The following is a 20,616-nucleotide window of genomic DNA, read 5'->3' as shown; positions in this document are numbered from 1 at the left end:
AAAAGGAAAAACTATGTAAAGCTTAGGAAGCTAGAATCAAACAGAGCACCTGAGGATTATAAAGAAGCCAGAAAAGAACTCCAAAGGGAATTAGGAAAGCCAGGAGGGGTCATGTCAAGTAGGATTAAAGAGAATCCCAACACATTCTATACATACATCAAGAGCAAGGTAATAACTAAGGAGAAGGTAGGACCACTCAAGGATAACACAGATCAAAATGGGTAGGTGCAAAGTGGTGAACACCACAGGGACACATCTGAAAGAGGATCAGAACTAGGAGTTAAACACCCAAAGATCCATATCCTGTGGAAAAGGCAAGTGTGCAGAGGTACTAGGCAAGCTCTGTTGATAAAAATAAAGTTAAATCAATAGCTATCCTTCTATAATCAGGAGATGTAGAGTTGAGGACCTGCAAAGGTAAAAGACCCTGATAAATGGTCATCAGGACGTGGGGTACAAAATACATCAGGAGATAGAAAAGGAATGTGGGAAAGGCAGTATTACAGTAATCACAGAGGAACTTCAATATGCAGGCAGACTGGAAATATCAGGTTGGTAGTGGACCACTAGAAATGAATTTGGGAGATGTCTATGGGATAACGTTGTAGACGTTGTAACATTGTAGCTTGTGGTAGAGTTTACCTGGGATACAAGCAAATCTGTAACATGGCAGAATTCATAAGGAAGCCTGAGTCAGGAGGGGATCCAGAGCATTGACACCACTGTTTAAGATGGGAGCAAGGAAAATGATAGGAAATTACAGGCTAGTTAGTTTAATGTCAGTGGTTGGTACGATTTTAGAGTCTATCATTATTGATGAACTTTTGGACTACCTAGAATTATGTATATAATTCAATAGGATGAAGTCAGCAAGGTTTCATTAAGGGAGGATCTTGCCTGACAAATCTTAGAATTCCTTGAGGAGTTAACAAGCAGTTTAGTGAAAGGAATCCTGACGAAGGGTCTCGACCTGAAACGTTGACTGCTCCTTTCAACAGATGCTGCCCAACCTGCTGAGTTCATCCAGCTTTTGTACGTCTTGATATGACCACAGCAACTGCAGTGTACTTTGTGTTTATTAGTCAAAGGAGAGCCAGCTGATGTTATTTTCTTGGATTTTCAGAAGCCTGAGACAAAGGCAGGTGAAGATGCCGATCAAGATAAGAGCCATTAGTAGTAGAGACAAGGTATGAGCATAGGTAGAAGATCAGCTGACAGGAAGAAGTCAGAGATGGACATAAAGGGATCCTTTGCAGGATGGCTACTAGTCAATAGTGACATTGCACAGGGGCAGCGTTGGGACTATTACTTTTCACTAATGACCAGGATGAGGGGAATGATGGTTTTGTGCCCAAAATTGCAAATGATACCAAGAAATTCAGAAGGACAGGTGGAGGCATGGAGCCAGGGAATCTACAATGGACTTCAAACAGGTTGGGAGAGTGGACACGTTTTCTGATGCGATACAGCATGGGGAAGTATGGGATTGTGCATTTTGGGAGGAAGAATAAATGTGCAGGCTATGCTTGAAATGGGGAAGAATGCAAAAATTAGTGGTGCAAATGGACTTGAAAGTCTGAGTTCAGGATTTTCCTCAAGGTTAGCTTTCAGACTGAGTGAGTAGTAAAGGAGACAAATGTAATATTAGAATTCATTTCAAGAAGACTAGCATGGAAAAGCAAGAATGTAATGCTGAAGCTAATGTTGGTCAGGCTACATTTGAAATATTCTGAGCAATTTTAGGCCTTGATTTTAAGGTAAAATGTGCTAGCCTGGAGATGGTCCAAAGGACGTTCACAAGAATGAACCTAGGAATGAAGAGCTAACATATAAGGAGCATTTGAGTCTCTGGGCCTGTACTCAATATGTGGGAGAGGGGGGAGGTCTTATTGAATCCACCACTAATGCTGTAATATTGGTATTACAGAGTGTCAAAGTGGGAAGTGGGGAGCTGACTGTATGAAGAATTGTCCAGTGTGTCTGAACGGAGGAGTTTGCCATGATGAGATGGGGCATTGCATCTGCCCGCCGGGTTTCATGGGCAAGCAATGTGAAACAGGTAAGCAATGTTTCCATGGGGAAATTGTCTAAAACTGTTTTCTATTCGTAAAGCTGTTGTCACAAGGCAAGGATGTGAAATTTTAATTTAGGGAGTTTGAGCAGTCAATGAGTGAACAGGAGCTTGAGAAGAAGAGATGGCTTTACACAGGCCCACGATTGAAGATTATAAAAGCAGTGCTTTGTGACAGTTTTCAGAGTTTAAACTGTGACCGATCAGTGAATGGGAATGTGAGAAGAAGAGGCAACTTCACACAGGTCCACGATTGAAGATTAAAAAAGCAGCATTTTGCGGCAGTTTCCGGAGTTTGAACTGTGGCCAATGGGGAGCCATGAGAAGAAGAGATGGCTTCACACAGGTCCAGGACTGAAGATTAAAAAAAGCAGAGTTTTGTGGCAGTTTCTGGAGTTTGAACAGAATTCATTAGCAAGGGAGAATAAAAACAATGTAGGGGCAAGTAGAGCAGCCACTGTGTGACTGAGCCACCATTGGAGTTGGGAGGCTTTGGCTTTGGATCATCAGGCTTGGTCAATGTTGTTCTTCCTCACACCCATCCCAGTGGCATTCCCCTCCCCCTCCCCACCCCCACCTCTGTGGCATTCCCCTCAATAATAAGTATGCCCTTTTGGATATCGTTAAGGGGGGGGGCGACCTACCAAGGGGGAAGCTGTAGCGACTGGGTCTCTGCCACTGACTCTGGCACTGCGGATCAGAGGAGAAGGGAGTTGAAGTGGACTGCAGTAGTGATAGGAGATCCCATATTTACAGGAGTAAAGACAAGATTCTGTGCACGCGATAGAGACACCCGGATGGTATATTGCCTTCCAGCTCTAGGGTCAGGATGTCTTGGATCGGGTCCATGGCATTCTAAAGGGGGAAGGTGAGAAGCTGGAAGTCTTGGTACATATTGGCACCAATGACATCGACAGGAAAGATGAGGAAGTCCTGAAAAGAAGTTTTAGGAAGCTAGGTAGAAAACTGAAAAGCAAAATTTCTAAGGTAGTAATCTCTGGATTGCTGCCTGCGCTCTTGTGTAACCTAAAGTTCCTGATTAGATCTGTAACTACTAACAAACAGACAACGTTAACTCATCTGGTCACTCTGCTGCCAATTCAACTCAGTTATTTCTGAAATTGCCTGAGGTAACCCATTTTAAAACATGTTCTGTGACTTTACATTAAATTATTTTATTTAGGTTATGCTTAGTTTTCCCCCCCAACTAGCAAGAAAAGATCTTATTAGAATATATTCACATGATATTTAATTGACAGTGGGAGGAGATCATGATCTTCATTGTGCTGCTGCTATTTGTGCTGTAAATGTTAGTTCATTGATTTGGCCATCCTTATTATTTCTTCCCCAAATGTCAAACTCGGCCAAGTTCTATTATGTATCAAGTGTCAGAAAGCAAACTGAAGTGACAGTATTTCATTGGCTGTAAATGCTTAGCTTTATCAGAGTCTTTTCATCGACACACTTTCTCCAAACCCAAGGTGTAGGCATGGGCACTTTCATGAGCTTCACTTTAATTCACACAATCTCCTGACATGGAAATATATTACTGGTTGTTCATTATCAATGAGTCTGAACTTTATCAGTTAGGGCACTGAACACAAAAGTTGGGAGGACATGTTTTGAGAGAACTACAGTATAAAAGCCAGGATGTAAATGACATTAGTCAGACAGCACTTGGTGTACTGTGAACAGTTTTTGTCCCCTTATCTGAAAAGGATGTTCTGGCAGTGGAGAGGGACCAGATCAGGTTCACAAGAATGACGCTATGAATGGAAGAGTTAATGTATGAGAAGTGTTTCATGCCTTGGGGCCTGTACTCATTGAAATTTAGAAGAATGAGGGGAAGGGAATCTCATTGAAACCTATCAAATATTGAAAGGGCTGGATAGAGTGGATGTGCAGCAGATGTTTCCTATAGTTGGGCAGTCTACAAACAGAGTGCACAGTCTCAGAATAGAAGGATATTACTTTAGAACAGAGATGATGAGGAATTTCTTTAGCCAGAAAGTGGTGAATCAGTGAATATATTTAAGGAGGTTGATAGGATCTTGATAATAAGAGTGTCAAAGGTTACAGGTGAATGGGGTTGAGAGGGATAATAATCAGGCATGAAGGAACAGAAAAGCAGACTCGATGGTCTGAATTCCCTAATTCTGCTACCATGTCTTATTGTACAAGAGATTGGTGAGGCCACATTTAGACAATTGTGTTGTTTTGCAGGAAGGATGTGATTACACTGGAAAGAGTACAGGGGAAATTTACAAGGGTGTTGCCAGGACTCGAGGAACTGAGTTATAGGGAACGTTTAGACAGGTTGGGCTTTTCCTTCATGGAGTGTAGGAAGTTGAAGGTGATCTCATAGAATTGTACAAAATTATGAGGGCATAGATAGAATCAGCTGTCTTTTTTCCCAGGTTTGTGGAATTGAAAGCTACAGGACACAGATTTAAAGTTGGAGGGGAAATGTTTATTTAGAACCTGGGGGGCAATATTTCTACACAGCAGATGGTTGACATAAGCAACAAGCTGCCAGAGGAAGCTGAGGCAGGTACATTAGACACACTTAAGAATTATGTGAACAAGTATAAGGATGACAAGAGGGTAGAGGTGAAACTAGGTAAGTGCTCATCAACTAACCCCCCAACCCTGAACACCAATGCCCCGCAGGAGTGTGTACTGAGCCCACTTCTCTACTCTCTCTTCACCTGGACTGCACTCCTGCTCGTGCTACAAACTCAATCATCAAATGTGCAGATGACACAACTATGATTAGCCTAATCACAAATAATAATGAATCTGCATATAGATGAATATGCATATGTGCTGAAACTGTCCGATTGGTGCAGGAACCAATCAACGTCAAGAAGACAAAAGAAATGATATTTGACTTCAGGGAGGCAAGAGGTCCTGAACAAGCCCCACTATTCATAAATAGTAAGGTAGTGGACAGGATCTCCAGTTTCAAGTTTTTGGGGATGAACATCACCGAGGAGCTTTCTATATTCATCAACACAACCTCATTAGTAAAGAAGGCACAACAGTGACTATACGACCTGAGGTGCTTAAGCAGAGATAATCTGCCCTGAAAATTGCTGGCCAAGTTTTATCGATGTGCAATAGAGAGCATCCTCAGTGATGGCGTGGTGCTCGAGCTGCAGCAAGACAGTTCACAAAGCATTCCAACGGGCAATGAGGGCAGCTCAGCACATCACTGGGACTCGACTGTTGGACCTGGTGACAATCTAAAACTCTCAATGCCTACGGCACACTCATATTATCATTAAACACCCACCCCATGCCAGACATTGTCTGTTCAATCTTCTGCCATCTGGTAGGACATACAGAAACGTCTTAGCCAAGACAGTAAGACTGAAAACAGCTTTTTTCTGAGGGCCATTGTGTAGCTGAATAACCCCAGCATGCCAACAGTCTTTGAGTGTTATAGAGTACCGAAGTCACTTGATTCATGTAAATATGGGGATTTAAAAAAAAATTAAGTCATACCACATGCATTGTCAACATTTGTTTTTGCATAGTCTGTAGTAGCACTGCAATCTCATTGTCATGAGCAATGACAATGAAATTCTATTCTATTCTGTTCTAGAGGGATATGGGCCAAGTACTAGGAAATTTGTTTAGCTTGATGAGTGGGGACAGGTATGGGCCAAAGTGCCTTTTTCCATGTTGAACAGCTCTGTGACTCAGTGAGAATGAGGTGAAACTTGTCAGAACCTAGAACGCGTTTATGTGGGAAGTGCAGGGAGATGAGGTAGTAATTGACATTGAGAACAATACATTGGGAGAAGGAGGGAATAGAGCAGAAATTTTAGGTTGTACTTTTCCAGCAAAGAGTTTGCATGCATCGATCAGTTCTTCTCCCCCTGTGAATATCATGCTGTGACTTTAATTAACGAAAACACCTCTAACTTCCAGCATGTGCAGAGAATACATATGGCCAGAACTGCTTAGGTGCATGTAAAGGAGGAAGCTGCAGATCATCCATTTTTTGCCTGCCAGATCCATACGGCTGCTCCTGTGCAACTGGATGGAAAGGACTTCAGTGTGATACAGGTAATTGTAAAGGCGAGGAACAACTCTGCTAAACCAATGGAACAAGTGCATTCCCTAACAATTCTCTTCTAACTTCTATTCCTTATTAAACTTTAACTTTTCTCGCCTTTGACCCTGTTTAACCCAGCTTATTCCGCAAATCAGTCTTTCTATCCTTCTAATCCATTCAACATCCTCCAGGCCTCAATCAGTGCTCAATGAAGCTTTGAATTTTACACTTGCTTTCTGCAAACTATATTTTGAAATATGCTACAAGTCAGTCATGCTCAATATTAATTATTTTTTCTATTACCTAAAGAGGAGTAAAGCTTATTCAGTGAAGTCCCATGCGTGAGGTCATTTAAGTGCAACACAGACCCTCAGGAAAGTATTAAATTGGAGGAGGGCACATTATGAAAGTATTGAAAAGGAGCATGCAGAGCTAATTGCAAAACTGAGTGGACCACTGAATTTTAAAGCTTTCTCCACGACCTGGGTGAAGTCACCTTTATTTTACGCTTCTGAACTTCGACTGGCAGATTATTTCGCAGAATAAGAGTTAATTGCAATACTGGTTGTTGTTGGCCAGCCATATCTGATGTGTGGGACCTTGAACAGAGGCCAGTTGGAGTTTAGAGGTGATTTCAACCAGGTGGTGGTTGGAGCTTTAAAAATCAGACCTTCATAGCTGTTTCTTTGGAGATTGAACAATGTCCAATCAGAGTTTTGGGCCTCATTAACAAGGTTAAATAAAAATAAGCAAGAGCTTGTGGAGCAGCCATTGTTAGAGCAGAAAGACTTTTGGCTTTGGCTCAACAAGTCTGGTTAATAACAGGCTTGGACGACGTAAGTATCTGGTAAGTTTTTTCTTGCTCATTCTTCATCTGGTAGTGCATAGTTTGGGCAGTAAAAATGGCTCCAGGGATTGTATTTTGTTCTGTATGTGGGATGTGAGAATCCTGGGAGATCTCCAGCCTCCCAGATAACCACACCTGCACCAGGTGCACCGAGCTGCAACTCCTCAGAGAGCATGTTAAAGAAAGGGGGAGCTAACTCGATGACTTTTGGCTCGTAATGGAAACTGAGGAGATGATAGGCAGGAGCTACAGAGAGATAGTTACCCCTAGGTTGCAGGTGGCAGGTAAATGCGTGACTGCCAGGAGAAAGAAGGGAAGTAGGCAGCTGGTAAAGAGTACCCCTGTGGCCATTCCCTTCAATAAAAAGTATAGCGTTAGATGGGGGAATGGCCTAGCAGGGGGAGGCCACAGTGACCAGGCCTCTGGCACTGAGTCTGGTGCTCTGGCTCAGAGGGAAGGGGCAGAGGAGGAATGCAGTGGTGATAGGAGATTTGATTGCTGGATGGATAGAGAGACCCAGACAGTATATTGCCTCCCAGGTGCCAGGGTTAGTGCCATCTTGGATCATGTCCACGTCATTCTAAAGTCGAAGAGGGAGCAGTGAGACATCTTGGTTCAAATTGGTGCCAATGACCTAGGAAAGAAAAGAGAGGAAGTAACAAAGAGTGCATTTACAGAGCTAGGTAGAAAGCTGAAAACAGGACCTCCAGGATAGTAATTTCGGGATAGCTGCCCATGCCACACAGCAGTGAGGGTAAAAACAGGAGTATTTGGCAGATAAATGTGTGGCTGAGGGACTGGAGCAGAGGGCAAGGATCAAGGTTTCTGGGTAAAAGGATTTTCTTTTGGGGAAAGTAAGGCCTGTACAAAAGGGATGAACCTGAAGGGGACAAGTATCCTTGCAGGCAGGTTTGCTGGAGCTTTTGGGGATGAGAACTAGAGTGATGGGGCTGAGGAGAGGGATGTTGGTTTACAAGCAGGACTAGTGTATAGTGAGACTGTCAGGAATGACACACTGAAGGGAGGGCAATGGGTTACAGTGTAAGAGGGGAACAAAACTGAAAAAGGGTGACAAATACAGGACTGGAGGCATTATATTTCGATGCATGCAGTATATGAAATAAAGTGGCTGAATTTGTAGCCCAGTTAACAGATTGGCAGGTATAACACTGTGGGTATCCCAAAGTCATGGGTGAAAGATGTTTGTAATTGGGAGCTTAATATCCAAAGATACAGAATCTAACAAAAGGATAGGCAGGTAGGCAGAGAATGAGGAATGGCTCTGTTGGAAAAAAATGGAATCAAATCTTTAGAAAGAGATGACATAGGATCAGAAGATGTTGACTCCCTGAGCATAGAGTTAAGAAACTGCAAGAGTAAGAAGGCCCTGTTGGGAGATATTTACAGGCCTCCATACAATAGCTAGGATATGGTTTACAAATTACAGCAAGAGACTCAAAAGGCATGTCCAAAAGTCAATGTTACATTAGTCATTGGGGATTTCAGTATGTAGATAGATTGGTAAAATAAAGTTGATGCTGCATCCCAAGAGAGAGGATTTGTGGAATGCCTCTGAGAGGCTTTTTGGAGCAGCTTGTGCTTGAGCACACAAGGGAATTAGCAATTCTAGATTTGGTGTTGTGTAATGAACCAGAAATGATTAGAGAGGTTAAGGTAAAGTTCCCTCAGGAAATAGTGACTATTCAGGCCACATTTGGAGTATTGCCAACAAATTTGGGTCCTATATCTCAGAAAAGGTGTGTTATCATTGTCCAGAGGAAGATCATGAGGGTGATTCTGGGAATGAAGGGATTAACATATGAAGAGGATTTGGCAGTTCTGGGTCTGTATTCATTGGAATTTAGAAGGATGTGTGGGGATCTCATTGAAACCTTCCAAATGTTGAAAGGACTAGATGTGATGAATTTATGCAGTGTTTCCTATGGTGGCACTGTGCAGAACTAGAGGGCACAGCTGCAGAATTAAGGGGCAATCCTTTAGAACAGAGGTAAGGAGGAATTTGTTTAGCCAGAGAGTAGTGAATCAGTGGAGTGCTCTGTCACAGACTGTGGTGGAGGCCAGGCCAATGGGTATATTTAAGGCAGAAGTTCATCATTTCCTGATCAGTCAGGGCATCAAAGGATAAGGCGAGAAGGCAGGTGTATGGGGTTAAGTGGAATCCATGATCAAATTTGCTGATCCATTAACCACATTACCATCCAGATCATTGAATCAAATGACAAACAACAAGGACCCAGTTCCAATCCCTGTGACACTCCACTAGTCACAGGCCACCCGTCAGAAAGACAACCGTCTACTATCACTCTCTGGTTTTTCCCACAAAGCCAATGACTAATCTAATATACATTTCACCCTGAATGCCAAGCAATTGAATCCTGTTGACCAACCTCCCTGCGGGACCTTGTCAAATGCCTCACTAAAGTCTATATAGACAACATCCACTGCCTCACCTTCATCCACTTTCCTGATAACTTACTCAAAAACTCTATAAGATTTTTAGACTTATCCACTGTGCACAAAGCCATGTTGACTATCCTTTATCAGTCCAGTCTATCCAATTACTTATATATCTAGTCCCTTAGGATACCTTCCAATAACTTTCCTACAGCTGATGTCAGGCTCGTCAGCCAATAATTTTCTGGTTTATGTTTAAAGGCCCTTTTAAACAGTGGAACAACATCTGTTATTCTCCAGTCCTCTGGTATATTTCCTGCCACTAAGGATGACATAAATATCACTGCTAGGGCCTGGGCAACTTCTGCACTTGCCTCCAGTAGGGTCCAAATGAACACCTCGTCAAGCCCTGGGGATTTATCCACCTTGATTTGCCTCAGGACAGCAAACACCTCCTTCTCTGTAATCTGTACAGGGTCCATGAAGTTAATATCACTTTGCCTCACTTCTATAGACTCTGTGTCCATCTCCTGAGTAAGTACAGATGCAAAAAAAAAAGATTTAAGATCTCTCCCATCTCTTTTGGCTCCACACATGGATTACCATTCTGATATTCCAGAGGACCAATTTTGTCCCTTGCAATCCTTTTGTTTTTAACATACCTATAGAATCCCTCAGAATTCTTCTTCACCTTATCTGCTAGAGCAATTTCATGCCTTCCTCTAGCTCTCCTGGTTTCTGCCTTCTCTTGCATTTCTTAAGAAAGAAATCAGAGGCATGGAATGAGTAGACAGCTGGTAGCATCTTCCCAGGGTTGAAGTGTCTAATACTAGAGAGCATACATGCATACATTTGAAGCCAGTGGGATAAATTCAAAGGAGATGCACAAGGTTCTTACACAGAGAATGACGGGTGTCTGGAATACATTGCCAGAGGGGGTGGAGGAGATATATATGACAGAAACATTTACAATCCTAAACAGTCATGTGAGTATGCAGAGAGTGGAGGGACGTAGATCGAGTACAGGCAAAGTAATTACAGTCGGCCCTCCTTATCCCCAAATTCCGCATCCGTGAATTCAACCAACTGCGAATCGCGAAAACCCGGAAGTGCTCTTCCAGCACTTGTTGTTCGAGCATGTACAGACTTTTTATTCTTGTCATTATTCCCTAAACAATGCAGTATAGCAACTATTTTACATAGCATTTACATTGTATTAGGTATTATAAGTAATCTAGAGATGATTTAAAGTATACAGAAGGATGTGCGTGGGTTATCGTGGATCGGGATCAGAAAAAATCGGAAGTTCGCTTGCTATGTAAGTCGGAACAGGTACATCCGGTATTATTTAGCATCAATTAGTCAAACATTTGCATTCGTATATAGTATATATTTTTACCTTTCTATGCATATAAAACACTTAAAAACGTATGTTTCAGCGCCAGGCTCAGGAATTTCCCGAGTTCGATCTAGTGACAGATCGCTATCTAGGGCACTCTCCACTGTGCCGGATTGATATGGAGGATCAAAAACCCAAAACCTCAAAACCCAATAATTAAGCCACTGCGTTGCTTAGTAATAATTGTAGCTTTCATCAGGGCAGGGCCTTTCTCACTTTATCCTTTAAAATTGTTCCAATCGTTGACAGACATAGCCTAACGCTTTTCCAATGACAGATGGCATTTCACCTCTTTCCGTTCGCTTTATTATTTCCACTTTATTTTCAATCATTATCGTGATTATTTTCATGAACAGAAACACTGCGGATTCAGATCTCTGCCGCTGGGTCCTAAGGTCCACCGCATTAAGACAGGTTGAATAAGGGACTTGAGTATCCGCGAATTTTGGTATCCGCGAGGGGTCCCGGAACCAATCCCTCGCAGATAAGGAGGGCCGACTGTAGTTTAATTAGCCATCATTAGTTTAATTAGTTCAGCAGAAAATCGTGGGCTGAAGGGCCTGTTCCTATGTGGTACTGTTCTATGTTTGATGTCTAATGCAATTTGTTATGGTTAGCACAGCGATGCAGCATTTAGTGCTGCTGCTTCATCCCTGCTTGATCCAGTTTGATCTAGCCTCTGCTTTACGGTCAGTTTGTATGTTCTTCTGGTGGCCATGTAGGTGCCTCCGTTTCATCTCACATTCCAGGTGTTTATTGTTAAGTTAATCACCCATAGTATATTATTCTTTGGGTAGATGGGTTGTAAAATAGTTGGGTGAAAGTTGATAGGCTGATGAGATGGATTAAGTTACAGAGAAACATGAGGGAATGGGGCTGCTCTAAGTGGGAGAAAAGATTGATAAGTTCTTTCTGTCATTAGAAGATATGAAAATGAATGTGCTTTTGATGTGTGATTTTGTTTGCAGCTTGTGACATTGGGTACTATGGGGCAAACTGTCAGCTCAAGTGTGAGTGTGCCAATGGACAAGTGTGTGATCGTTTCCAAGGATGCCAATGCCTGAACTGCAACAACGGAGGTACGTCTCAATAGTGTCTCAAGTCATGGAGTCATAAAGTTGGATACAGGATGGATGGAAACAGACCTTTTGGCCTAGCTTGACTCCATTGCCCAAGTTGTTACTTGTAGACATTATTCGTACAAGCAATGGGACTCAACTCTACCAGTTTCTCTATCAGTTTATTCCGCAATTCCATCGCTATCTGAGAGAGCTACCCCTCAGAGCTCCTTGAAATCTGTTCCCTCTCGCCTTAAATCTTTGCCTTCTAGTTTTTTGATGCCCCTATCCTGGGAAAAAACACTGTGATCATTTTGTATACCTCACTCCCTTTATATATAAGATCACCCTTGGGTCTCCCACACTCCAGAAAATAGTGGTGGACCTGTCCAGACTCTCCTTACACTGTAATTCAAGCCCTCCAATCCCGGCAACATCCTGGTGGATTTTTTTTTTGCAGCCTTTTCAGGTTTATAACATCCTTTAGCTGGATGAACAGAACTACACACAATACAACAAGTGTGGCTTTAGCAACATCTGGTATAGTTGTAATACAAGGAACTCAGTGCCGATGACTAACGCAGGCATCTGTGCCAAATATTTCTTCACCACCTTATCTACCTGTGTCACCACTTTCAAGGAACTGTGCACTTGAATCCTTAGGTCTCTCTGTCCTACAACACTCTCCAACTGTCTGCCACTTATGGTGCAAGACCTGCCTGGAATACAACACTTGGCACTTGACCAAGTTGAGTTCTGTCTGCCATCCCATGGCCCACTTTCCTAGTTGTTATAGAGCCTGTTGTAATCTCAAGCAACATTTTTCACCATCCATTTTACCAATAATTATGATGTTATTTGCAAACTTACTTTGTTAATTGCATTCTTATCTAAATCATTAATATTGATAGCAAGCAATAGTGCACCCAACAGTGAATTCTGTGGTACACCAGTGGTTACTGGCCTCCAATTAGAAAAACAACCCTTCATAACAACCCTTTGACTCCTATCATCAAGCTAACTACAGTATACATCCATTTGGCTAGTGCACCCTGGATTCTATGTAATTTAATCTGAAGTACCAGTTTACTAAGTGCATCCTTATCAGAGACCTCATTAATGTCCAGTACCCACCCTTGCCAATCCTCTTGGTCACCTCTTCAGAAGACTTAGTCAGATTCATGAAACACAATTTCCAATGCACCAGGCTTCTAATTAGTCATTGCATTTCCAAATGCAGGTAGATCCCATCTCTCAGAACCCTCTCCAGTAACAATCCCTTCTTAAATAAAGGCACAACATTTGACACCCTCGTGCACTCCAGTACCTCACCCAAAGCTATTATCCCTGTGATTTCCTCCCCAGCTTCCCATATGTCCTAGCATATACTTGATCGTAGCCCAGGAGTTTATCCACCTAAATGAGCTTTCAAACTGCCAGAGTTTTTTTTGTAAATTCATTTTATTTTGAGACATTACTATTTCCTTCTCTGAATTCCCTCTTTTCCATGGTCATCTCCTCTGGTAAATAAAACGAAAGAGAAATATTCATTTTAAACCTTGCCCAGCCCCTGCGTCTCCACACACAAATGAATGCAATTGATCTTTCTGTGGTCCAGACCAAGGGTTCTGACCCAAAAGACTAGATGTACATTGTCCTCCTGACATTCAGAGTTCCTTTGTATTCTATGTGTTACTCCAGATTCAGCATCTGTTATCTCTTCCACCTTCATCAGGATGCTGGCTGGACAAGAGGCTGAGAAACGACTTAACAAAAGTGTATGTTATAAGAGGCATAGAGCAATGCAGCACAGATACAAGACCTTTGGCCTAATGAGTCCACGCCGACCACACTACGCTATGCCTAGCTAGTCCCAATATCCTGCATTCAGCCCATATCCCTCCATGTACACAACCAAGTGCTTCTTTAATGATAGTTATACCTGCCTCAAAAACTTCCTCTGGCAGCTTACTCCACATATCCACCACCCTCTGTGGTGTCAGTTTTAAATCTTCCCTTTCTCACCCACAAATCTTTATAACCTAGCTTTGGACTCCTCTACTCTGGGGGAAAAGACTGTTTCTTTATAGAAGATAGAACATTACAACACAGCACAGGCCTTTTGGTCCATGATGTTGTGCTGTTCTTTTAGCCTACTGGAAGATGAATCCAACCCTTCCCTTAACAAAGCCATGTATTTTGTATAGTCCATGTACCTATTTATAATTCTTTAAATATCTGCGTGTAACACAGACTCTGGCAGCGTGTCTCACACACCCGCCACTACGTGTAATAAATTGACCTCTAATATTCCCCTCACACTTTCCTCCAATTACCTTAAAATTATGCCCGCTCGTGTTAACCATTTCCACCCTGGGGAGAAAAGAAGATCTATGGTTGTCCAGTTGATCTAAGCCACTTATCATTTTGTAGACATCTATCAAGTCACCTCTCACCCTCCTTTGTTCCAAAGAGTAAAGCTCTTACTCACTGAACCTATCCTCATCAGACATGCTCTCCGATCCAGGCAGAATCCTAGCAAATCTCCTCTGAATCCTGCATAAAGTTTCCATATGCTTCCTATAATGAGGCACAAGAGAACACAATACTCCAAATGTTGTCTAACTGCGGTTTTATGCAGCCGTAACATTACCTTGAACTCAATCCCCAACTAAGGAAAGCTACCACACTATTTTCCTACTTAACAACCCTATCAACTTGTATGACAACTTTGAGGAATCTATAGGTGTGGGCCCCAAGATCCTTCTGTTTCTCCACACAGCTATTAACCCTGTAATCTCCCTTCAAATTCCACTTCCAAATTGAAGCATTTCACACTTAGACCATAAGACAAAGGTGCAGAATTAGACCATTCGGCCCATTGAGTCAGCTCCCCATCCAATCATGAGTAACTTATTATCCTTCTCAATCTCATTTTCCATCTTTTCCATGTAACTTCTGATGCCCTGACTAATTAAGAACCTACCATCCTCTGCTTTAATTATATCCAATAACTTGGTCTCAACAGCCATCGGTGGCAGTCAACACCCTTTGTCAAAAGAATTTCCTCCTTATCTCTGTTCTAAACTGAAGCTGTGTCCTCTGGTCCTAGACTCCCCCATTACCAGAAACATGCTCTCCAATTCCACTCCATATAGGCCTTTCATAAAGACACAGACTCGAACCCACAACATTTGATTTACTTCATCACACATCAATAAAAGTCCAACACACTATCCATTGTACCGGACAGACCGATTTAAAGTTTGAATATATTTGATGAGATCTCCCACCCCCACCTCATTCTTCTAAACTCCAGCAGGCCCACCAAACACTCCTTATATGTTAAACCTTTCATTCCCAGAATCAATCTCATGAACCTCCTCTGGACCCTCTCCAATGCAGGCACATCTTTTCTTAGATAAGGGGCCCAAAACTGCTCAAAATATTATGTGTGGTCTGACCAATGCTTTATAAAGGCTCAGAATTACGTCCTTTATTTCTAGTTCTCTTAAAATGAATGATAACATTGTATTTGCCTTCCTTACACAGACTAAACCTTCAAGATAACCTTTAGGGAACCTATCACAAGGACTCCCAAGTCCCTTTGCATCTCTGATTTCACAATTCACAAACCTGAATGTTATATCACACCAAAGAACACCTCACAAATAACTTCTTATTTGGAAATTATCTCTAGTCTAGCAGATTTCCTAGACCATCATCATGTCTACTTTAAAACAATGATTCTACTGAATAAAAGCAGTTCACAAAATGGAGGATGCAGAGCGGCTTCACAAAATGACAGCCTCCATTCTTTCAACCTTTTGGCAAGAACATAGACAACTGGTCAGTCTACTTCCAATATCCTAGATTCATTCAAATTCATTAACATGTAGACTGTAGTTCTTTCTGGCCAACACCTCCCTCCTCTTGATCCAAAGATATTTATTTTAGGATTATTATCCTTTTCTCATTCCGTTGACTACCCATAGGATTGCCATGAATCCCCAGCCATGGATACACTTACATTATTTAAAAATAAAGGTAGCATTTACTTACCGAATTTATTTAATCTTTATACCAGCAATCATTTTCTCTGTTTTGTGAAACCATCATCCTCTACCTTTTGCATAACTTCAGCCTTCCATGTTCTATGATACACGTTAAAAATACAATTATCAGTGTACATAAAATTTATATTACAGCAGCATGTGACATTGGTCTTGCCCATGGATGTAATTCAACATTTATTCCCCAATTCCAAAACTTATCCCAAGAATGTGAGTCACTAAATATTTCATTTCCTCTATTAGCATGTGTCTTAATTACCTTTGTATGCTTAGTCCATTGATTGATTACGTCTTTTGCTTCTTCCATATCTCATGTCCAGAATGCAAACAAGTGAGGAATCAATGGCAACTCTGTAACTACATAGTCATTCAAATATCAATCCCCATCAGTTCATTAGATTGTGAGGTTCTCCTTCATTACCACATTTACTGCTGGCTGAGATTATGTTTGTACTCCAATATTCAAATCTAAAGTCATGCTCCCAATGGCCATATAGTGACTTACCAAAGGGCATTGTTTCTATCCCAATGTATAATCATGGCTGTTGTTGCCATATAATATGTCTGTCCCACCAATGCATAATGCATGAAAGACCAATATTCACAGGCAAAATAGAGAATGGACAATTCTCATGAGTACTGAAAGCATAATTCAAAAGTTTCTGTCTTGTCATTCCTTCCAGGCAATGCCCTTGATGGCATTTTGATAAATCTATGCCTTTCCTGGTACCATTCATAACAACAACATGTGTTGGCGGGTTACTTAAGGATATGCAAGTTTTCTCATGATATTTGCCCAGATTGTGAATTCTTTTCAAAGGGGAGGTTAAATTATTTCCATGTCAGGCAATGTGGAAAACTGCACCAACATAAAGCCCTTCCTTTACCATCATCACAGATACCCAACAGTCCATTGGTTAGGATGAGACTTCCCATGTGTCACAAGGGTACCTTATCCCAACCTATTCTTTTAGTTGCTCGTCTGATACCCAATTTGGTACTTGATATGCATCAAGTTTAATAAATTTATACCAATCATGGCAAGCAACCAATGTAGCACAGATCTCAGTTTTATGTATTTCCTTAGATGTGAGGTCTATGCGGTCAGTAGTCAGATTTGTTGTATCTTGACGGGGCTTCAGAAATGTAAGTGCATCCAGAACTACTTGGGATGGATCTCGACCCACTTGATTAGTCTGGCTTCGATCTCGGCAATTTTCTCCAGTACTTTTGCAGTTTCTGCCGGAGCGACTGTATCTGGGTTTCTAATTCTGCTTTATCCAGGCTGCTGATCCATGACCTGCTCCCACTAATTCCAATAATCCTTTTTTCCTCTCGTTTAAACTCACTTCAGTTTAGTCATCTCCCAAGTGGATGAGTAAATAACTGTCTCATTGTAAGCAAGCACCTTTATCTCAGCGAGGTTAAAAATTACCTGCACTTGATAGTATCATGGTACCAAAGTGACAAATTCCTCCCATATTTCTAACACTAATCTTACCCCCTTTGTACTACACTGGGTTTCACTACATTTAAACTCTGGTGTGGATTAATTTACTTGAGGTTGTGGGCTAGTGATTTTCCTAATAGTTTTGAAAACTTTGAAGGGGCATGGCCCCTTCCTTTAGTGCCTTCCCCATTCTACTCTCTCCATGTAGATTTCCTCTTGTGGATAGTTTATAATGATTAAAGTAACTTTCTAAAAAAGCTTCATGCAATCACCCAATCGTGCCCAACTCAGTATTCATGAGTGTAATCCTACAGAACTGTAATCTTACCGTGGCTATCATTACCTCAGGGCTGCTCAGTAATTGGACCTAAACACTGATTATTATTCTCTCTGGGATACTTGATGTGAGCTTTCACTTTCATGACTGTGTTCTTTTACCCTCACATTGGCTCTCCCCTCAACGTCCTGTACAGGTGAGGAACCATCGGCAAAATAAAATATTTTCCTTTCTTTGTGTCTGTGTTCTCAGGAATTGCTCTCTAATCTCCCCCCTTATTATTTTGATGCAAATGGTCTTTTGGGATCATTCGCTATCACATCCTGACACCCATGCAGTTCTCCAATACAATGAGGGTTATCTGCAAGGAAAGAAGAAACTTTAATACTCTTTACAGCTAAATCTCAACCATGTAGTGCCAGTGCTGACTGACCAAGACACTTTCATTCAAATATCCAGCCGTAGCTAGATAAATTTGTGCTTTAAATGGTGAGGGAATTAATGGTGAAATGCCGTTTGGACCAGTCCAGTAATTAAATTGAACTTCCACTTGCAATTTGCCCGACAAAATATGATTGCTTCAAAGCTATTTTTCAAGGAATCTAAACTCAAAATCATATGTCAAAAGTATTTAATGATCTGTAAAAGAAAGCAGTCTTGTTATTGAAAGTATCTTTTAGGATTGCTCCCCAAATATTCCAACCTTCCCAAAATTTTAATTTCAAATTCCAAATTTAACTGTCCACCAATGAGTGATTTCCCCAAATGTCTATTTTTTCCCTGAAATGTGGGCATCTCATATCCAGATGAGAGATGCACAGATTTCCATTTCCTTAATCTGGTGAACCTGGTCCTGATGAGAGTCTCAGCCCAAAACGTTGACTTTTTACTCTTTTCCCTAGGTGCTGCCTGGCCTGCTGAATTCCTCTGTCATTTTGTGTGTGTTCCTTAAATGGATTTCACATGGCTAGTGTGGAATCCAGGCCTCTCTCTACAAACAATTCAAGTGAAGAAACAACTTAAAAACACAGACCAAGACAAACAAAAATCAATGTCTGTACTGTTCTTCTTTCAGAACCCTTGCAAGTAACTGCAAAGTTTAGAATAAACAGTTAATTCTCACCATGAAAACCTTTCACACATTTTTCATGGAACCACTGAAGGAAAAAATACTGCTGGGTGGGAGCCCAAACACATTAACACCTTCATGCAACTTGTTAAAGGCACAGTCTTGTAAAAGGCAAGAGCAAATCCACTTCAGAGCAAAATATTACACTTCATCACTTTTCTCATCTGAAACACAGGATTAATTCAAAGTTCCTTCCATTATCAATTGAGAAAGCACAAAACAGCCTTTGCTATCTCTCTCTCTCTCTCTCTCTCTCTCTCTGACACACACATAGACAAGTTCTCTCTCTCTCTCTTCTCTCTTCTGACACACATATAGACATGCTCTCTCTCTCTCTCAAGCAAATGTCACACGTCACACAATTATAGCATACAAACCATTCACATTTCAAACCATTTCAGAAAATCTCTTGATCCCAAGGGTTAAACTTTTACCAAAATATTCAGTTACAATCAGACTAAATTGAGGAAATATATGTTACTCTAAGACTTTAAAGCAAAGTAATGTGGGAAGTTATTCTTCATGCACAAATAAACATTTTACAAGTTTAAAGCATGACAGCCCCGCATTAACTAAAATCCCTACATAGTCTGACCTTCCTGTAACTCCAGTCGCTGATTTATGTTGGGATTCAGGTTTGAGCTGTTTGCTGTATGGTTCTGGGCATAATCGCTCACATGACCACAGCTGAAATAGCAGATCTGGGCACTGTACTGAAATGTTCAACTCCCGCACCCCCCCCCCCACAACAATTTCCCTGATTGGGTGAAGGTGCACTCCAGCACTGTGTTACCTGTCTTTTGCAATCTCTCTGTGGCTTCTATCCTGACCTGCATTTCCCCACATGAAAGCCCATGTATTTTCTTGAAGGGAGAACATTTCAGCTGCCTCTGAAATATTCCTAAAGTTAAATTCTAACTCTTTCATTTCCTTCTCCCATGCTCCAAGTAATTTCCCAAGTGCCTATACCTCAGTACAAGTCGGGTCACTGAGGTCGAACAGTTCCAACATCTTTCTAGATTCATTGCAGCTAAGGGACACTAATGTTGTTAACATCTATTTGTGGCTTCTGGTTTGAAATGAATGCAGTCTAATGTTAATCCATACACCCCTTGGAACACCGTCCACAGACGTGATGCAAAGGCCACAGGGCATTCTCCTTTCCTCTGGTAACATTTACATAACTTGTCTATTAGGTATGGCAGTCAGTGTTGAATCTGTCCCTCATTTGTTCCCCTAGTATGTCATTGTGTTTCTGGCAAAGCAGAGTGTATGTTCGGATGGAAGCTCATTATATCAGTCTCCTTTCTTCAGCATTGGACCGCGTGTGGCTGTCAGGTAGCTAATTGCCTAGAACAGCTCCTTCAGATCATCCCCGGGCATACACGTCTCATTATCGTGACAAATGCCCCTCAGCTGCTGTACTCCAAATATTCTGGTTTTGATTTCCTGCCCCGGCTCCTAGCTCTCTGATAGTAGCTGGAGGCGGGGGGTGGGGGTGGTAGGGGCCAATGATAACACAGGCTGTAGGTCATCTGAATCACCTGTGTTACCTTTGTTACCTTCTTATTGGCTCTGGTCCAAACCAGCATCCATTTATTGCCCTCTTCTGCAAGTGACAACTGGTGGTTTATGTCTCTTTGCTTTAAATCAGTAACCAAACCAGTAAGCAGCTTGAATCACTCAGGGCCAACAAATACGTCACCATTCACAAACCTGAATGTTATTTCTTACCAAGGAACACCTCAGAAATAACTTATTATTTGGAAATTATCTCTAGTCCAGCCAATTTCATGGAGCATCATTGTGTCAACTGTAAAATACTGATTCAGCT

At 41.6% G+C, this 20,616-nt stretch overlaps 1 protein-coding gene and 1 long non-coding RNA gene across 5 annotated transcripts in view; one reads left to right on the top strand and one right to left on the bottom strand.

Annotated features, from left to right (window-relative positions):
• Window positions 1-19,457, bottom strand: part of LOC132396880 (uncharacterized) — a 42,095-nt gene extending 22,638 nt beyond the window's left edge. For both annotated transcript variants that reach the window (XR_009513155.1, XR_009513156.1), the window contains exons 1-3: window positions 19,378-19,457; window positions 16,186-16,283; window positions 15,916-16,007 (exon numbers count right to left, since the gene is read on the bottom strand). This is a non-coding gene — a long non-coding RNA (uncharacterized LOC132396880). The remainder of the gene's footprint in view (window positions 1-15,915; window positions 16,008-16,185; window positions 16,284-19,377) is intronic.
• The window catches only part of tek (TEK tyrosine kinase, endothelial), a 211,530-nt gene that overhangs the window by 49,921 nt on the left and 140,993 nt on the right, over window positions 1-20,616 (top strand). For all 3 annotated transcript variants that reach the window (XM_059974911.1, XM_059974912.1, XM_059974913.1), the window contains 3 exons: window positions 1,928-2,059; window positions 6,008-6,145; window positions 11,764-11,874. In XM_059974911.1, coding sequence (XP_059830894.1) covers window positions 1,928-2,059; window positions 6,008-6,145; window positions 11,764-11,874 — 381 coding nt within the window. The remainder of the gene's footprint in view (window positions 1-1,927; window positions 2,060-6,007; window positions 6,146-11,763; window positions 11,875-20,616) is intronic.

The sequence above is a fragment of the Hypanus sabinus genome, chromosome 7, assembly GCF_030144855.1.
Source record: "Hypanus sabinus isolate sHypSab1 chromosome 7, sHypSab1.hap1, whole genome shotgun sequence".
NCBI classification, from domain to species: Eukaryota; Metazoa; Chordata; class Chondrichthyes; order Myliobatiformes; family Dasyatidae; genus Hypanus; species Hypanus sabinus.
The sequence above is the reverse complement of the archived record's forward strand: the minus strand, read 5'-3'. Positions and strand labels throughout refer to the sequence as shown.